Source organism: Ptychodera flava, unplaced genomic scaffold (genome assembly GCF_041260155.1).
Source record: "Ptychodera flava strain L36383 unplaced genomic scaffold, AS_Pfla_20210202 Scaffold_33__1_contigs__length_2856901_pilon, whole genome shotgun sequence".
NCBI classification, from domain to species: Eukaryota; Metazoa; Hemichordata; class Enteropneusta; family Ptychoderidae; genus Ptychodera; species Ptychodera flava.
In genome coordinates, this window is record NW_027248355.1 from 421,567 (window position 1) to 439,716 (window position 18,150).

The following is an 18,150-nucleotide window of genomic DNA, read 5'->3' on the forward strand; positions in this document are numbered from 1 at the left end:
TCTCTAGCTTTGTTCAAATCTTCAAAGTATCATCTGAAGTTGATCTCTTTGTGAAAGGAATTTTCACATCTCTTTACAGGTGGTTGATGGGAACTTTTCGGTTCATTTTATTGTTCCGAAATTTAAGCCCTTAACGCCGCAAGTGTGTTCCTATTTACTTTGTATATTCTTTGAATTCTACTCACAATATGTGTACTCTGTGAAAAACTGTAGTACACAGTTTTCGTGTCGAAATGAGCAAGTGTATTGAACAGCTTTTACGTCGTCTTTCATCTCCCCCTATTTTCAAAAAGCTTAAATCTACCAAGTCAAGGACATCGAGTAAATGACATCTTGTTTTTCTCTCGGAATATTATGGCATGTAGATGCACCATAGACAGTGTTTTTCTACTCGTTTATGTGGTGGCCATTTTATGACAGCGACAACCGTTTATTATTTATCTAGTTCAAACTTCACACAGTGCAAATCAGCGAGTAATAATATTTCTCTACACATTGAAAGGAAACTCGTGGAAATACTACAAAAATCGTAGATCACAAGGCTGTAAGTGAGGGTACATTATGTAATCATCGTTTGGAGTTTGAGTTCCGGCCCACACACTTTGATCAAAGCTCGTGCAGTACTAAGAGCAACACGGTCTCGTCAAGTATACCAATGTACTTGCAAACAATAATATTTCCTCACTCCATTTATTTAAAGGATGCCTTAACATACGTGTAAACGAACTTCAAACGAAATTACAATCATTGGCGCCACTCTGCACAGTGACCTGATGTCAGATATTTAAACTTTCGGGGACACGGGTTTGTTGAAGTTTGCAATCCTGATAAACTAAGTTTTACTGCACAGACGCCTGCCATATTAGGATATTAATCAGCTCTATATTATAAGATATCTATATAAACGACTTTATTAAATGAGAAAACATCGGATGGTAAACAGTGCTACCTGTAATCAGTTAACAGTTATGTCATTAGCCATCCAAATATGTTCCTAGCGATAAATTCGGCACACGATGAAAGCGAAAAAGTGTTTGCGAAGTCATTGGCAAGTACGGCACTCGACATCGGAATACCGTTATCAGAAACTAAGCAATTTAATGTTAGAAATTATTGCATATTTATAACTTTAAACCTTCGTCGACGTTACTAATTTTTGATGCAATAAGTTTCCCCTAGGCCCTAGTGCCCTACACTCCTCAAGGTAGTGTGGGTAAAACTAGCTTGCTGCGCCGCGGCCATGATACGCCCCGTGTCAAGGTGAGATTTGACAGATTTTGGTAGATTTAAAGACAATCATGTTTTACAACCTTTATCGACACGACGTAACGAAAAGAAATGTGCTCCCCGGGCATTGTTGAACAAATAAAACATTGAAATCTTGACTGAACTCCTTTTTCGTAAATAATTGTAGGAACATCTTTTATGAAATAGGCAAACTATAAAACAAACTACTGTAAAACTATGTTCAATTTAATATTTATATTTATTATTAAAAGAGGCCATTGAAAAGAGTTTTTGACCATGTTTGACGACAGAATACTTATCGGTGTCATTTCCGCTTTTGCTCACTACATGAACAACGTCGGGAAAATTTTGTCGACATCAGATTTTTTACGACAATATTCTTTTCATCTTGGATAACTAGTATTTTAAATATGGGCACATAGCCCGTTTGATCAACAAAATAAGTTACTAAAGTTTGCTCAACATCAAACTATAAACGCTTTCCAAAACGAGCACTGGAGAACTTAGTTAGAATTGGGTCTGAGACATTGCATTGCGATTACAACTGTCGCATGTCAACCTATGCCCTACTCAAGTTGCAGATTTGGTAATGTGAGATGACCTCAACAAGACAAACGATTGAGAGTCCATCTGTACACGCTTGCCAAAACGTTTATATAAACAAGAAAGTTATAAATCCATTTTGACGCATCATGGTGCATTAGGCGAGGGATTATATATTGTTGATGACGCTGTTTATCGGCTGCCCCTTTATCTGCTCTCGGGTTTTTTAGCGATTTTTAATATTGTTTCGTCGTGGTTTTACGCTAATTTGTTTCATCCTGTGGTTTTAAGTATCCTGTTACCGTTCTGTCCAGAAGAAGACGTATTTCATCGTTTCCAGAGACTGTAAATTGTGATTTTATACCAGTTGCGACGCAGTTCTCGGTTCAAAATGGCAGCGAGCCGAGCTACACTATTACATCATAGTCTTTGTTCATCACTACGCAATACTTTCTTAAGTCCTTTCAAACCCCGGGGGCGAAAAGCTGGACTAAAACATCCGAAACCAGTACACAATATTCCTACCATCATAACGACTGAGCGAGCCCAACAATGCCTGAAGAAAACTTTTCGACCAAGTGCACTTCTCCAGGTAGATTGTCATGATCGTGCATACGGTGAGCCCAAAGCTATTCAAAGTTTCAATACACATCGTAGTATTATTTAACCAGCTGTAGAGAGACGAATTCCAGTCCTATTGAAAATCCCAAAGTCGTCGACTTGTTTGCAAAAATTACGATTCCATGCTGCCGTTTAGAATGCTCTCTCTGTAACTGGAAAAATTGGTGCCATTGCAACAACCCTGATTAACGATGATTTGGACATTTTCGTTCTCACCGAAACATGGCTCCAGAATCAAGCTGACCCTGCAATTGCTGAATTCAACTCGGCCATTAGCGGATATTCTATTCACCACCAGTCTCGCTCTAAACGTAGAGGGGGCGGCGTCGCTGTAATTGCCCGTTCTAATCTACGTGTTACTGAGAAACGAGCCTGTTCATACCAATCTTTTGAGTGTTGGACATCATGTTTAAATCATCTAGCCAGTCTTTACGTGTTATTACCATCTACCGCCTACTGAAATCGCAGAAGAATAATTTAACCGTCAACGAGTTTCTTGCTGAATTTTCCACTCTACTTGAGTCCGCTGTACCGTCGCCCGGCCATCTTGTCATCGCTGGCGATTTTAACATTCACCTTGATGAACTGAACTCGCCCGACACAGTCAAGTTTATGAACCTGTTGCACTCGATGGGGTTACATCAACATATTCTCACACCGACACATAACAAGGGCCATGTTCTAGATCTCCTAATTACACGTTCGACAGATGAGCTTGTTCACTCGGTGGATGTATCGAACTTTATGAACTCTGATCATAGTCTCATACGGTTTGATCTGAATCTTCGACGCCCTGCACCCAAAAAAGTGAGTATTTCGCGTCGCGATTTCCGAACTGTTAACATCGACGTCTTTCAAGATGAAATCTCTACCAAGTTGTCCACTTACCCACTAGATTTCGACGCTGAAGCCATTTCTACATTTTATTGCGACACCGTTACGGAGATATTAGACACTGTAGCGCCCATTAAGAAGAAATTGGTGACTGAAAAGGTACGTGCTCCATGGTACTGCGAAGAGCTACTGATGTTAAGAAAGAATGTGAGACGGCTGGAGTCAAAGTATCGCTCGACAAAGCTTGAGATTGATCGGCAGATTTTTCTGATAAAGCGAATTGAATATTTTCGCCGCTGTGACGAATTAAAGGCCGACTACCATCGCGCTCGCATCCAAGAGGCAGATGACAAGAAGTTGTTTAAGATCGTCTCTGAGTTATCTGATACGAAAGCTATCAACGCTAAAGCTCTACCCAGTGAGATTCCATTGAAGGAACTACCATCTAGATTCCTGAGCTATTTCAACTCCAAAGTTGCCAAACTTCGTGAAGGCCTCATCAGTTACAGTACCGACACCGGCAACACCTTACCATCTCATAATTTACCAACTTTCAGTGAGGTGTCTGTGCATCAGGTTCGTACTCTTATTGAGCGGTCAGCTCCACAATCATGTGATCTGGATATCCTCCCGATAAACTATATCAAGAAATTCGCCTCTGTTTCTTGCACCTTTCATTACGCATCTCTTTAATGCATCACTATCATCTGGTGTCGTCCCCAGTCATTTTAAATCTGCGATCATTCGACCATTGCTGAATAACCCAGACCTTGATCCAAACAGTCTGAAGAACTACCGACCTGTGTCAAATCTACCATTTCTATCGAAATTTCTTGAACGGGTTGTTGCTTGGACAACTGAACATTTACCTGGCTAACCATTCACTGTTAACCAAGTTCCAAAGTGCGTATCGCACTCACCACAGAGACCGCCCTTCTGCGTGTGCATAATGACATCATGCTCGCTCTCACCGGAAAGAAAGATGTTCTCCTTATCATGTTGGACTTGTCTGCTGCCTTCGATACTGTTGACCATGATGTACTCCTTCACAGACTTCAAGAGACCTGATGAAGTGCAAGTTTCTCTTGAGATATGCTTTGATGAAATTCGCAGGTGGATGATATCAAATATGTTGATTCTCAACGACAATAAGACAGAGGTGATTCTGTTTTCGTCATGCCTGAGATCAGATGCGGTGAAAATTTCCAGCCTTAGGATAGGCGAGTTTGATATTGCCCGTCCACTTTAGTTCGCAATCTTGGTGTTAAGCTCAACAACCACGGTTCTGCTTCTGATCATATTAGCAATGTCTGCAGGAAAGGTTTCTACGCACTCTCTAGAATTGGCAAGATCCGCCAATTATTGGACAAACCTACAACGGAAAAGATGGTTCATGCATTCATTACGTCTCAGCTTGATTATTGTAATAGTCTCCTGTATGGTGTTAATAAGACTCAGCTGGATCGCCTACAATCACTTCAAAATGCTGCGGCTCGTCTCGTCTCCCGGACTCCGAAATTAGATCACATCACACCTGTTCTTATTGATCTGCATTGGCTGCCTGTTGGTGCTCGCATCAAATTCAAAATTTTGTTAATCACCTATAAAACCAGTCATCGCTTCGCACCACTTTATTCAATTGATTTGCTTGAAATTTACACCCAGTGAGAGATCTCAGATGAGCTGACTGTTTGCGGTTGGTGCCACCCAATGGAAACTTTAATAAGGCATATAGAGAGCATTCTCTGTTTGTGCACCTAGGCCTGCTCTGTGGAATTCGCTGCCGCCAGTGATTCGCAACGCCAGATCTGTTGACTGTTTTACACGTCTTTTAAAAACTCATCTTTTTAATCAGTGCTATTTGTGATTGAGTTTTTAGGATCATCTTCTGTATGGTTTTTTTAACTTAGCCTTCTTAACTGGGATTGTTTAACTGCGACTTTTTAATTATTCTGCTGCTTTCATAATGTTTTTTTATCACCGTCTTTTGCTTTATTTTATTTTTTATCAATTATTTTTTTTAATTCTTTTATCACTGTCTTTTGTTTATTGTACGAGAATGGTACAGGTGTTGATAGATTTTGACATTATTTGTTTTCGTTTTCTTTCTATTGCTGTTGCTGGTTTTTAGTATTTGTTTGTTTCTTTTTTAAAATATGTAAATCGCACTGAGACGCATTTGTAGTGCGTGTAAGGAATAAATATATTATTAAATATTATCAGAAAGCTGCATGGTCGTCCATACTTAGATCTTTCACAGCTCCTTGTTCGCTCCGCAGCTCTATCCTCAACCAGATGGATATGAGCCCTCAACGGTCTTTCTAGCAACGAGGCTCACAGAGTCAGCCGGGTTATAGCAGAGCGAACTTTGGGCTGTTAACACTTTAAACGCCTCCCCCCACTCCCCTTCTCGTCCCGACGTCGCCAGGCCTTGTTGCGATACGAGACCGACAATAGCAATAAAACAGCGTACTCGTTTTTAATTAAGAAAAAGAAACCTTTCTGAGGGAGAGAGTGCAAAAGAAAGGAGTATGACATTGGAGTTGTCTGTCCTATACACGCCATACTTGTTTTAGTTTTATTTGGGATGTCGACCGTTTTCAAGTTAGAAAACTGAAAGCCCATTTTAATCGATATTAGTCTAAGGAAAGAGACCGCGAGGCGGTTGATTTCCGAAATAGATAGTCGTCGGGCATTTACAAGCGTCCCTGCATCGAATACCCGACAGTTTAGTAGAAAGCATGTTACACTCTTAATGTTTTTGATCGGACTAAGGTAGAAAGCGCCTCGGGACTTTCAAACTTTCTTAGTTCTTATGATGTACAGTGTGTGGAAGGGTTCACTTTAAAGCTCTTGCTGTATTAAAAGTTTTCACCGTCTTTGTTTTTCAAAAATCGAATATCTTATTTTTCTCCATTGAGTCAACACATAGTTGGCGGTTAGAATTTTAGAATATCGGAAAATCTCGGACAATTAGTTTCTCGAGGGGAAAAAGAAATTGCACGTTGACCTCCAATTTTAATTCTTGATTTTCAAAGAGAGTGGGGATTTTTTGAGGGAATTTGAGCAAAGTTTAAGTTTTTCATTAAGGCGCATACTACCTTGAAGTTTACCTGCCTGTAGAGCTGCATATGAATTGGAAAATCGGTAAATCTTGGGTAAATCTTTAATTTCTCTAGTAGGCAATTTTCACTGTGACCTCCAAATTTTATACTTGATTTTCAAAGAGTATGATTGACAAATTTCTTGAGGAATGCATGAGCAAAAGTTTAAGTCCTTCATTGAAACGCATTATACCTTAAAGCTCCACTAGCTGCATCTTTTGGCTATTTTTTCAGAACTTTTATTTTGTGGTTTTCCAACAATTTCTGCATTGAATCCCTAAACTGAAATTTAAATACCGAGTTTTTAGCATATCAACACAACCTATATGAGTTTCGTCTGCATTGTTTATGTTTAAATTGTATTAAAGTCCGGACAATAATTCATTTGTTAACAATAAGCAATGATCATTACAGACATACAAGCTGTGCTGACATAAAGAATACTCAAAATTTCAGGATGACAAACGGAAAATGGTCAGCCACGGTAGTTGATATACAGAAGCAGAATACTGAAAGCCTGCCACAAACAGCTAATGTCCCTTTAAAGTTTTCTAGCCTCTGGATGCTTTTTCCCAAAAACTGACCTGTCGGACGGCTTCATGTTGAGAAAAGGTCAATATGCTTGACTTTTTAAACTTGAACTTATTATATGCTTGATTTTAAGCTTGAGCTTCAAAGCAGGTTGATTTATTTGAATTTTAAGAGAAAAACACAGGACAATTTGACCAACTCGGGAACTTTTAATGCTCCTGCGGAGCTGTTTTGATTGGGGAGCCAAAAAAAACCCCCGTACACGGCCGAATACTCGACTCTGCTTTATTCGAGGGAACATCATAGTTTGGAGTTAATTCCTAACCTCATTTACACATCCCTAAGATTGAAAAGCTATTTATATCACCTTTCACACATCACATCTTTCACATCTTAATCCAAATTACACATGCATGGCTGCATATAGGAAAAATCAATTACTACTTTCACCATACGCACTACCTCCACATACCTGCCGGTGAACTAATCTCCACAAACTTTCAAGTGACATTGAAAACAAGTTTAGTGGTTGCAAAAACAATCACAGAAAAAAGCAAGACAAAACAAGCACAAAAAAAACAAACACTTATCTACATTTGGGATTGATATGGGTAACTAAGCATCATTGACCTTACAAGTTTACTGAACTGTCCTGATTAAAAAGTTCAAGGGAAGAATTTCTGAGGGGTGCGATCTGATTCTAAATGATTGCAATGATGTGCTGCGTGATTGATTGTTAGACACTGGCGTGTCTGTTGAAATGGACGTGGGATATGAAAATTATCGAAGTCGGTTGAAAGACCAGGTTTAAAATAAAAAGCGCACAACTGTGTTAATGACTCCCTACACATGCTCACACCAAGTTACTATATATTTCTATCTGATTCTGTACCGCAAGTTGTGACAGACCAGTGTGTTTGCAAGGTGGAAAATCGGCAGAATATGCGTTGAATCTTGACCAAAGAACAGGCAAAGTCAAGTAAAGTTGGTGGGTTTCTGCTGTTTGGTTTGTTTAGAGAATATGTGTGTTTTGCTAGTTTTGCGATAGGTAGGGCACTGTTGCCAGTCATGGTTGTGAAGGGACCGTGTGCCAGTGTGTCAATTGACAGCCCGAGGTCACGTGACCAACACCTTACATACCCGCTGTCCATAACTTAGTTTAGGGTTTTGCCGCAGCCTTACGAATTGGTTTTTAAGCCTCAACTAGTAGCTTTAGCCGCCAATGAAAGATAAACAGCAGTTGTTATATTTACAAAAGAATTGTCACGAAATCTGTTGCCAAAATTTTCAAATTCGGGAAACGCAATCCGTCAAAAAGTCATGTTTTCGACTTTTGCTCATAACATACTCGCTGGCATTTTACTATAACGGTACTATTCTCATGAACGATGGTCTCGTAAAAAGTTTTCCGTTTATATCTGCGTGGATATTACCGGTGAATTCTAGTGATTGCACATTTGTTAAGTAGACCGTGACTATATTTGAGGTCGTCATAGAAATATATAGTAACTTCGTGTGAGCATGTATAGGGAGTCATTAACAGAGTTGTGCGCTTTTTATTTTTAAACCTGGTCTTTTATATTTAATTAATAGAAAAGAATGAAATATTGAGAGTCTTAGGCAAGAATACTCTGGCTGTTGTACTTTGGCTAAGTCTTTGAGGTCTGAATGGTCTGCACCGTTCTCGCTGTCACTGAGCGACATTTTTCTTGGCTCATATGATGTCCTGGACGCCCTCTGACGGCGACTTTGAGAAATCGATTAAAAAACTGAGTCTGTGTCAATCTTACAGATTGTTCTTTTTTGCGAAACGAAAAGCTTGTTTTCAGACGTTTTCTTTGCACTTTTTTGTCTCTAATCATCTTATACATACTTAATACGCGGAAGAGGTAGCTTTTCAGCTATTTTTTATCTTTTTATTTCACCTTTAAGAATCCCGTCGTCGACAGATGCGCCTCGAAACCACTTAAAAAACTTTTAAATGTTTGCTCACAATTTTCTCCGATGAAACTTTAAACCAGCCTCTTTGATAATCATTAATTAAAACCAGGGTTTAAATCACATTTTGACTAGATAAACAAATCACTTAAGTTTTTGATGTTTAAACTTCAATATTGCTGGTATACACTGTAACGGTGTCAACTCTGTGGAAAATTATCTGTGACTCTTCATTGTTAATGTTGGCATATTATGAGCTAATATTAACAAAATGAGCTAATATCAGGAAACAACGACACAATCAGCGTGTGTTATAGAATTAGCACCATTTCCTACAACCGTTACATAGGTCGTGTGAAGTCCAACGCTATTTTGTTCTACGATCGCCAAATCGGTAAAAGTCAACTCGGCCAACTGATGTAAAATATTGCTTTGAAAGCCGATATTCAGGGTGAGAAACCTAACCACTATTTATGGAAATCATGTGTAAATCTAGGAAGGCTATCTTTTAAGTCGGAGTGCCGCTTCACCAAATCATTGGATCAGGTGTAAACAAATGAGAACGCACCTTCAACACGACAACGAACTTGAGATAAGCGAGAAAAGACGGCTGTCGAAAAGAATTGGTGAAACTAACTCAAGAAATACTACCACTACTACTGAAAACAATTTGTTTTCCAACCATGAAATTTCTTCCATCTCGTCTCTTTCCAGATGTCAACATACCAACAAATGTCTTAAGTTCTTCAACATATGACTCTAACAGCCAATTGAACACTGTCAATTAAAAAATTCCAAAATAACGTCGAATTCACATTATCGTATCATATTTAAGCGATGAATACAATGAAGTCACAATATTGGACAATTTGCATTTTCATCGTTGACAGTTGCTCAGATTTCCCGTTTTACCTTCATCGATTGAATGATAACAATTTTAAAGAAGCTTCGTCCAAAGTAAGTTCTATGCTCACAAGACTGGTGTGAAGATGAATAACAAAATATGTTTACATGAAAAAATTATTATGTGGACTGCCGGTGGGGACAACTCGTTCCCGATGGAAATACACTGAAAATAGTTTTCCGACGAAATATACGACAAAAGAACAGTCCTGCTACAACATAAGCTTATCTTTCAGCGGTGTAATCGACATAAACTGCAATGAATATAACGTAAGCCCTGATTTATTTAGCGGCCAACTGGAATTTCAAAGTTTAATGGAACAACTATTAATCCAGAATATTTGTCGTGAAGAAAATTGCATAACTGAGTTTTAAAATGGCAAACTCTCGATGTTTCTAATAGGAAGAGGAATATCATTCCAAATGATAGTTGCACGATTAGGAAATAACCTTTGTCCAGTACTTGTCTTGAATGAAGTAGCATATAAAAAAATGATGGTTACTTGAACCACGAGTATTTAAATCATTCATATCGGATACATATCGGAAATGGTTTAAATCGTAAGACGCTAGACCAATTAAGGACTGTGAAAGTATGTATAGCCGTAAAATAACCGATACCAAGTTCAATCGAGAATAAAAAAACATTTTTTTGTCACTGTGATATCAACTCCAAGTATGACCCTACCGGACCTTTTTTTAAGTTTATAAATTCTTGCAGATTCGTCTCCGTAGTATTGTCCAATACAACGTAGTAATTATCAATTACAGAAAAAAGGAACTGTACACTATTAAAATGACTTTTGCAGATGTTAAATGACGTAGCTTACGCAAAAATACCTATTCTTATGGTCAGTTTCTTGCATAGATTGTCGATATGAAAATCCAAACTTAAGACACTGTCAATCTCCATGCCAAAAAGAGTGTTTATACATTTACAATGTAAATATCATCAAGACTCACATGAAGAGATACATTTGAATCAATAAGATGATTGACTTTTGGACGTGACGCAACAATCATACTCTTTGTTTTAGAAGCGTTAACAGGTATGGCATTGTTTGAAACCCAAGAAGAAGCAGGTAAAATGTCGTCACGGAATTTAACGTCGACATCCTCAACATTGATGCCTGAAACACATAAGCAGGGCTCGAAAATTCTCGCCGCCCGACGCCCGTTACAAGTGAATTTTGAGTCCGGGCAAGTGAAAACATCATTCTCCCAGCCCGACGGACAAGTGAATTTCAATGAGGCCACTGTACGTAGGCGCTGCCACTCTGTAGTTCTTTGAGTGTACTGCTTTCGATATGGCCGGCCCATGAAATAGCTCTGTTCTGCTTGGTTACAAAATGGCAAAATATTGACGTCTTTTAACGCTCTTATGTTTTTTTCTTCTCATGAAATCATGTCACACGATACCTCCTCAACAGAAAACTACAGCTTACAATAAAATGTTGTAAGGTGTTGAAACAATTTACCCTCTTTCCTACAAAGTTACAATGTATTGAAACAGTTTACTCTCCTTTCTACAAAGTTACAAATTCCCTGGTACGTGAAGCAAACATTGTTGCTGTTCGATACTGCAATCACGGTCCTTCTCAGTCCCCCATGATCATGGACGTCGGACGGACCGTGCTACAATACATCATAGACGTATATTACGACCATGAATACACTGAGGCTTGGCTTTGCCTCTGTGAGTCCCGCGTACCGGTCGCCCTTTTTAGTCCAAGTTTTAACTACTTTGCTTGAATCAAAATTTGGCCCGCAATTACTCATTTTGATAGTAAAAACCATTATTTCAAAGGAAACTTTCACAAACAGAGTCAGAATACAAGGGAAAAGGAGAAAAACTTGAGGTTTTCTGAAAGGTCAAATCTGGGTCATCTTATGTGATGTCATGAATGAAGACCCTTAAGTACACAATTATGGTTCAAAAGAAACCACCTAGGGAGGTCTAATAGGTACAATCTTATGATAAAAGGTAATTTCTTGGTGCTTTCCAATTTAATGGCATTTAGCTTGACTGTCAGTTTAAATTAAATTAAACAGTTATGGCAAAGGGAAATTGTCAACAGTAGTTGCAGTAAGCATATCCATTTCAAATCATCACATTAATATTTCTGCAGATTCCTCCAGTTTAATGATGTAATAGTGAACATCACCAGACATTTCTTGATGATATCAAAATATCAAATGAAAATGTTCCTGGGCTACAATGTTATCATTATCATTAAAACTATTATTACTCTTTAAAACATTGGGAAATGAATTGAACAATATCATTGTGTCTTGTTTTAAAGGATTTTGACCTGACCCTTTTTGTCTCAAGAAAAAAATACTTATGCTGAAGATGCTATTGAGCCTGCTTGATCACAACTATGACACAACACCACAATACTTGGATCAACACTGTCACTACATGTATGCTACCAAATGCTTTCTTCTGCATGGAAAATTTGTATGTGTGTGGCTAACAAAACCACATAAGGAGCTTGTAGTGTATATGTATGATAAGTTGTCATACTGTGAACACTGACTGAATGCTGCAGAAGTATTCTGTATGTGTCATAATATACACTTCACATTGCTACCTGATTTTTAGAATTGCCACCTAATTATTTCTTGTGGCAAAAGTTTACCACTAGAAACGAAAAAGTATTTCAATCCCTTCAATGTCATAAAAAACATAATTAATGTAATAAAAACTAAACAAATATTTCTTTAATATAAAAACTATCATGAACAACATACAAAACATCTTGATTTGTAAAATTAGGAACTCCTGAATGCGAGAAAGCTGTTGCTACACTTGAGATCATAATCTGTTTAAAAGTTGCTCAAAGTGGCTACAAGATTTTTGATTTGGCTAATGAGTTGGCTAATCATTTTGGTGACTTAGGGGAACCCTGCAGTTTATGCACATACCACATGGTAGCAGTAAACTAAATGATACTGAAAGTTTCACATGGGCACAATTTGACACTACACCGGTGGCCTATTATATACTTACCCTTAGTGTACCTACCTGACTTGCCTATTTATTAATAACACAAGGTACCAGGTCATGAAGACACACAATGACAATGTACCGGTGTTGTTTTATTGAAATACATTACATGTCCCCCCAAAATTTAATTTGTCCCCATTAAGACCTACTATGGGTCACTTAGTCCCCATGCTAGCAAAAGCTGGCTGAAACACTGTGCATGTATACGTTACATAAGATATTATTTTTGATACACAGAATAAGGACACAAATTTATCAGTAAGTTACAGCTACTGTTTCTTTACAATGACATGAATAAAACGTACACATTTACTCCTTAAATCATCTGAAATTCAGGGCAAGTGAATTTTTCTTCCGGACAAGTGAAATTGAAAATTCACTTGCCCTATGGCAAGTGAATTCTTAAAAAAAATTTCGAGCCCTGATAAGATCTGATTATCAGCAAACATATCTAAGTTGCCAACTTTAAGACATAGGGGAAGGTCTTTGGAAAAAAAAAAGAAAACAAAAGCGGTCCCAAAATGGAGCCCTGAGGAACACCACACACAATTGGCAAGACCTTCGAGTTTTTACCTAAATAGCTAACGAATTGACTACGATTTGTGAGATAAGAGGGAAACCAGTGTAAAGATGAGCTATTTACATGGTAGATTCAAAGCTTTGTAATAAGAGGATCATGGTTTACAAGATCAAATGTTTTACGAATATCTAAAAACAATAAAGCAGTGTATTCTTCAGAAGTTGGTTGCTTAAGAAGAGCAGTATGGCATGAGTGAAATTGTCTGAAACCAGAATACTTTATGGGCCAATTTCGGGACGGGCCAGGTGGAGTGACCTAAATTAGGACTAAAACTTGGACCACGGTAACTCCTCTTTGGAATGACCAAGACTCAGGAAAGAAAAACTAGCAACTAGAACCAACTAGGACTCAGACAGATTCATGTATCAGCGGCTGGGCCGGTGGGCCCATTTATGGTTCCGTATTCAATAAATAAGTTCCAGTTGTACATCAACACTCGTCGTCAGACCAAACTTCTTTCCCTAAAGTTATGACATGCCATAATTTTCCAAATTGGCGCACAGAATATTAATATTCCACGCTCACAATACATTAGCGTCCTTGGACGCGTTTGATTTAGCTGCAACTCTTCTTTTTTTGGACTCTAGCAATGCTGGCGCCACGAAATACCTACACAGTATCGGCAACATGGCCTTGCTCGTTTACACATTTAAAAGAATTACTTAGTTACTTATTTTTCTCATGGAGGAATTCTACGTATTACCCCCTTGTTCTATGGTGTTTCAACCAATCGTAATATGGAGCTGTTCTTATCATTGTAATTATTCCATGGCGTAGATTTGAGACAAAAGAATTGTAGCATGCAGTGATAAATTATACTTTTGTATCTTTTCTAATGTCGGTAAATCAAAGTATTGTCTTATTGTATCATTATGGCGTCGGTATTCGACATAGCCAAGATACTGTATAAATGGACAAACTAACTCACAGAAAAAAGGGAAACAATCCAGGGACGAGCACAGGACTCAGGCAGAGTCACTCACTGATGTGGCTGGGCCGTTCGGCTTAGCCACGGTTCCGTATTCAATAAATAATTTCCAGTTATACATCAGCACTCGTCGTCAGTTCCAGCTTCTTTCCTTTACGTTATGACAAGTATGTGTCACTAGTAGTACGCTAGTAGTACAACATCCAGTTACAAACAATTATATCAACACAGCTCCACACTTTCATTTAAATTACATTATTTAAATTTCATTAATAATTAATTGCGTCTATAAATTTTATTTCCGATGACTTCTTGACAGTAGCTGTTGTATTTTGGCAACCGGCTAGACGATGTAAACGGGTGATTGAAAGGTACAGTTGACAAACATACTGGAGAGATTAGTGTCTGGAACTAGTCGAAGCCGATCATGAAAGTTGTCGCCGATTTACCGATGCATCAGAAAAGTAGGTAGCCAGGCAAGACATTAGATCAACGGAGATTCCACCGTCGTTTTTAATATTGGTTGTACTTGCATTTGGATCGAATATTTTTGTTTGCTCCGGAATGCTTTCTGTAGATGCTATCTCACAATGTTAATGACATCAACTGACGTTGTTGGTACGTGGATGGCAGGTTTTAGTAGCTTTTAACGATTGCCTGGTTTACATGGTCACTTTTGTAATAATATAATATTCCGTGTGTCAAACCCAGCATCATCTAGCGCAAGCGTACTGAGTTCTGCTTCACTTACGTTGCACTGCACCGTTGACACTGCAGCGCATTGGGCGGGACTACTGAGCGACAGCCAGACAGAGGAGACGACAGGTGCATCCCGGAGGACTCAACAATTTTGATAAATCGTACAGAAATGCATTGTTATCTATATTGTCCACCGTTGTCAATATTTCGTTTTATATTTTACATAGTTTACACCATAATTTCTCCCCTTTTTAAACGCTTACTTCTTTATTCGATTACAAACAAAAACTTTGTATTGTTTTGCTTGCTGTTGGAGCTCAATGCTGGATAATCGGATACATAATCACTAATAATCAGGATGTATGACGTCAGAACATTCATTAGTATTGACAAAACTATTATATAATAACAATACAACGGCTTCATATCCTGGTGATTTGTCTGACATGTTTAATAGTTTGGACTCATACAGCTTTCTTATTGTGATGTGACATGCACACGTGAAAAGCAAATATTCTGTTAAATTTAAAATCAATAGGATCAGTGACAATTCGCGGCCAAAAGATTTCGTTGGAATAGGTACATATCGACATATCAGTATTTCAACAATAGCCTTATTCCTTACTTGATTTTAAAACTTTACTAAATTTTAAAAATCTTCAAACGATTTTAAAAGTGAATGAATATCAAAAATCAGGCGGGGTGAGGCCTTCAAAATTCTCTTCTGGTTCTAAATGTCTTTGTTGAAGGCGTTTCGATTGGTCATGGTTGATTGAAAATAAAAAGAGCGTAGACAGCATCTGTCAGATGTTTGTGTCCGTCATTGCATTTGAATCTCCGTTTATCCAAATGGTCCGAAGAAACTAACGTTTTTAGTCAGATTGCCAGGCAGGGTTCCGCAAAGGCCACAGCACCATTGATAATATTTTTATACTGCAAGCCATGATAAAAAAGTATCTAAGCTTCAGACGTGGCAAATTCTATTGCCTATTTGTCGACTTCTCCAAAACCTTCGACAGAATCAATTACTCTTTACTCCCACTAAAACTCAACTCATTAGGAGTTTGATGGTAAAATGTTTTGTATTTTGCGTTCAATGTATACAAATATCAAAGCATGTATCAGAGCGGTTAGGGTTAGGGTAGATGTTTCCAAATCGGGCGGCACACCCCATATGACAAGAGAAAGAGTACACCCCCAGGCAGTCAAAGGATTTAAGAGAAGCCGTGTCTCTGAAAAATAAAAACCAGGAAGTCAACATTCGAAGGTATAATCGACCACAATAACAGAAGCGACCGAGGAAGGAAGACCATACCTTTCTCTGATGAATTTGTGAAATCCTGGGCGATCACCCGGCGATAAATCCATAAGCCATTTATGTTGTTGCCGTGAGGCCTAACATAACTGTAGAGGGCGTTGAGGTCGGCGTCACTTTCAAAACAAAGCCTGTGGACGCACAGAGTTTCCTCGGGCTAATGCCCTGTATTTGCAAAGCGTCAACAGAGATCTTGCAACGCCAAAGAAACTCACATTGAGAATAAGAGTGCAGACACGCTCCTGTATTCCGATTCCATACACTGTGCATGTCCACATAAGAAAATTCCTTAACTACATAATACTTAACTTTAATTCACGATTGACTGTCATTAAAGAATATTTAAATACATTTCTTGCAAAGAAAAACTGTTTCGCACATTGCAAGTTTTGGAATAGTGATATAGCACAGCTTGTCAGTTCTCTCTGCAATACCTTTACATCAGTAAACCATTTTTTTTTCAGTTTCTTGTTGTCTCCGTATTATAGTTTTCTCAATGTACTCAAGCTAATGGCGAACAAGTGTAACACCTTATGCTCTAAATCGGGATTTTCTGATGTCATCGTTTCTAGGTATGTTAAGGCAAAAAAGTTAATTTTTTAAAGATCATTTTAAGCGATTACTGCTGTGATTGTTAATACTTTGGCATACGTGCTTTAGGAACTGAAGTGGTAATTAAAAATGCATCATAATTTGTATTGACGAGACGAATTTATCTCGGATATCTCAGATTACTGCAATAGTTGCAGAACCCCGAATGAGTTACTCAATATATTGAATGAAAATATTTCAATTTCTCTTTCATAGTTGCGATGACCAAAGGTAACGAATTCTTGTCAAATTCTAGCAATTCCGCCGTGGACTCCGAAATCAATGTTATATTTTTGGGGGCAGCCGTCTCGAGAAGGGAAAAGCTACTTTTGGGTTATAAGCTATCAAATTTAGTTATTGAATCTTTGGGAGGATTGAACGATTGATTGATGTCATTTACTTCTTACTGTACATTGAATTTGTTATGCGGTACCTGTGACAAACATCGCGTCATACCTTTCCTTCTATTACATTACCAACTGCAAAATCGACTTCTCGATTGCTGTACACACTGTGCTTAGAGTTTATAGCTACTGCATCGGAACTTGTTCATTCGAAAGTGCGATAGCAAGCTTTATCGGTGAGGGCGCCTTGCAACAAGAAGAATAACTTTTGGAAATTGAAAGATACTTACGTTATGCTCAAAGAACGTATGGGCTTAGTGTGAATTACGTGTCGTGGATTATACTTTGTATATGATGAATAAATAAAGCTTCCGTATATGCGTTTTCAACATAAACATTTTTCTTGACCTTTGGTTAATGAAGTTTTTAGCTGACTGAAATTGTGCTTTTTCGGAAGATTAATGTGAATAAACGTAAATTCGTATCATTTCGACGGTTTCTTTTATATGTACTTTGTTGCCAAGGACAGATAAACGTTTTTGGAAGATATTTATTATGATTCTAGGACGACGAAAATGCATATGACAATAAAGATTATTCTACGTCGAATGCATGAACTGAAAGAAGGAAACACTTTTACATTAGCAAACATCTATATCAGGGCATTATGTGTCAATCTGAATTTGTCCATATGAAATAGAAAGTTGTATCAATAAATGTTACAAACTATTACGCGGGCATTGATAACAGTAAGTAACAGCTTTCTATGAATGTAGTTATCTTGATTCTTAAGCTGAGTCTATGGAAAATGTACTGAAATCTTCCAGGTCTCAAATACGCAACTGTCTTCACTTTTAGAGTAATTTTGAGAAATCGAAATGTGAGTGAATTCGAAAAACTAAAGCGTATACTTTGTTGAATTCATGGATTTGAGATGAAATGCTTCAAGTGCTATTCTGTG

At 38.0% G+C, this 18,150-nt stretch overlaps 1 protein-coding gene across 1 annotated transcript; it reads left to right on the top strand.

Moving 5' to 3' along the window:
• The first annotated feature begins 2,817 nt into the window (after positions 1-2,817).
• LOC139127528 (uncharacterized) lies at positions 2,818-3,939 on the top strand. Its single transcript, XM_070693435.1, has one exon. The coding sequence runs from the start codon at positions 2,818-2,820 to the stop codon at positions 3,937-3,939; it is 1,122 nt and encodes a 373-aa protein (XP_070549536.1).
• Positions 3,940-18,150: the final 14,211 nt, after the last annotated feature.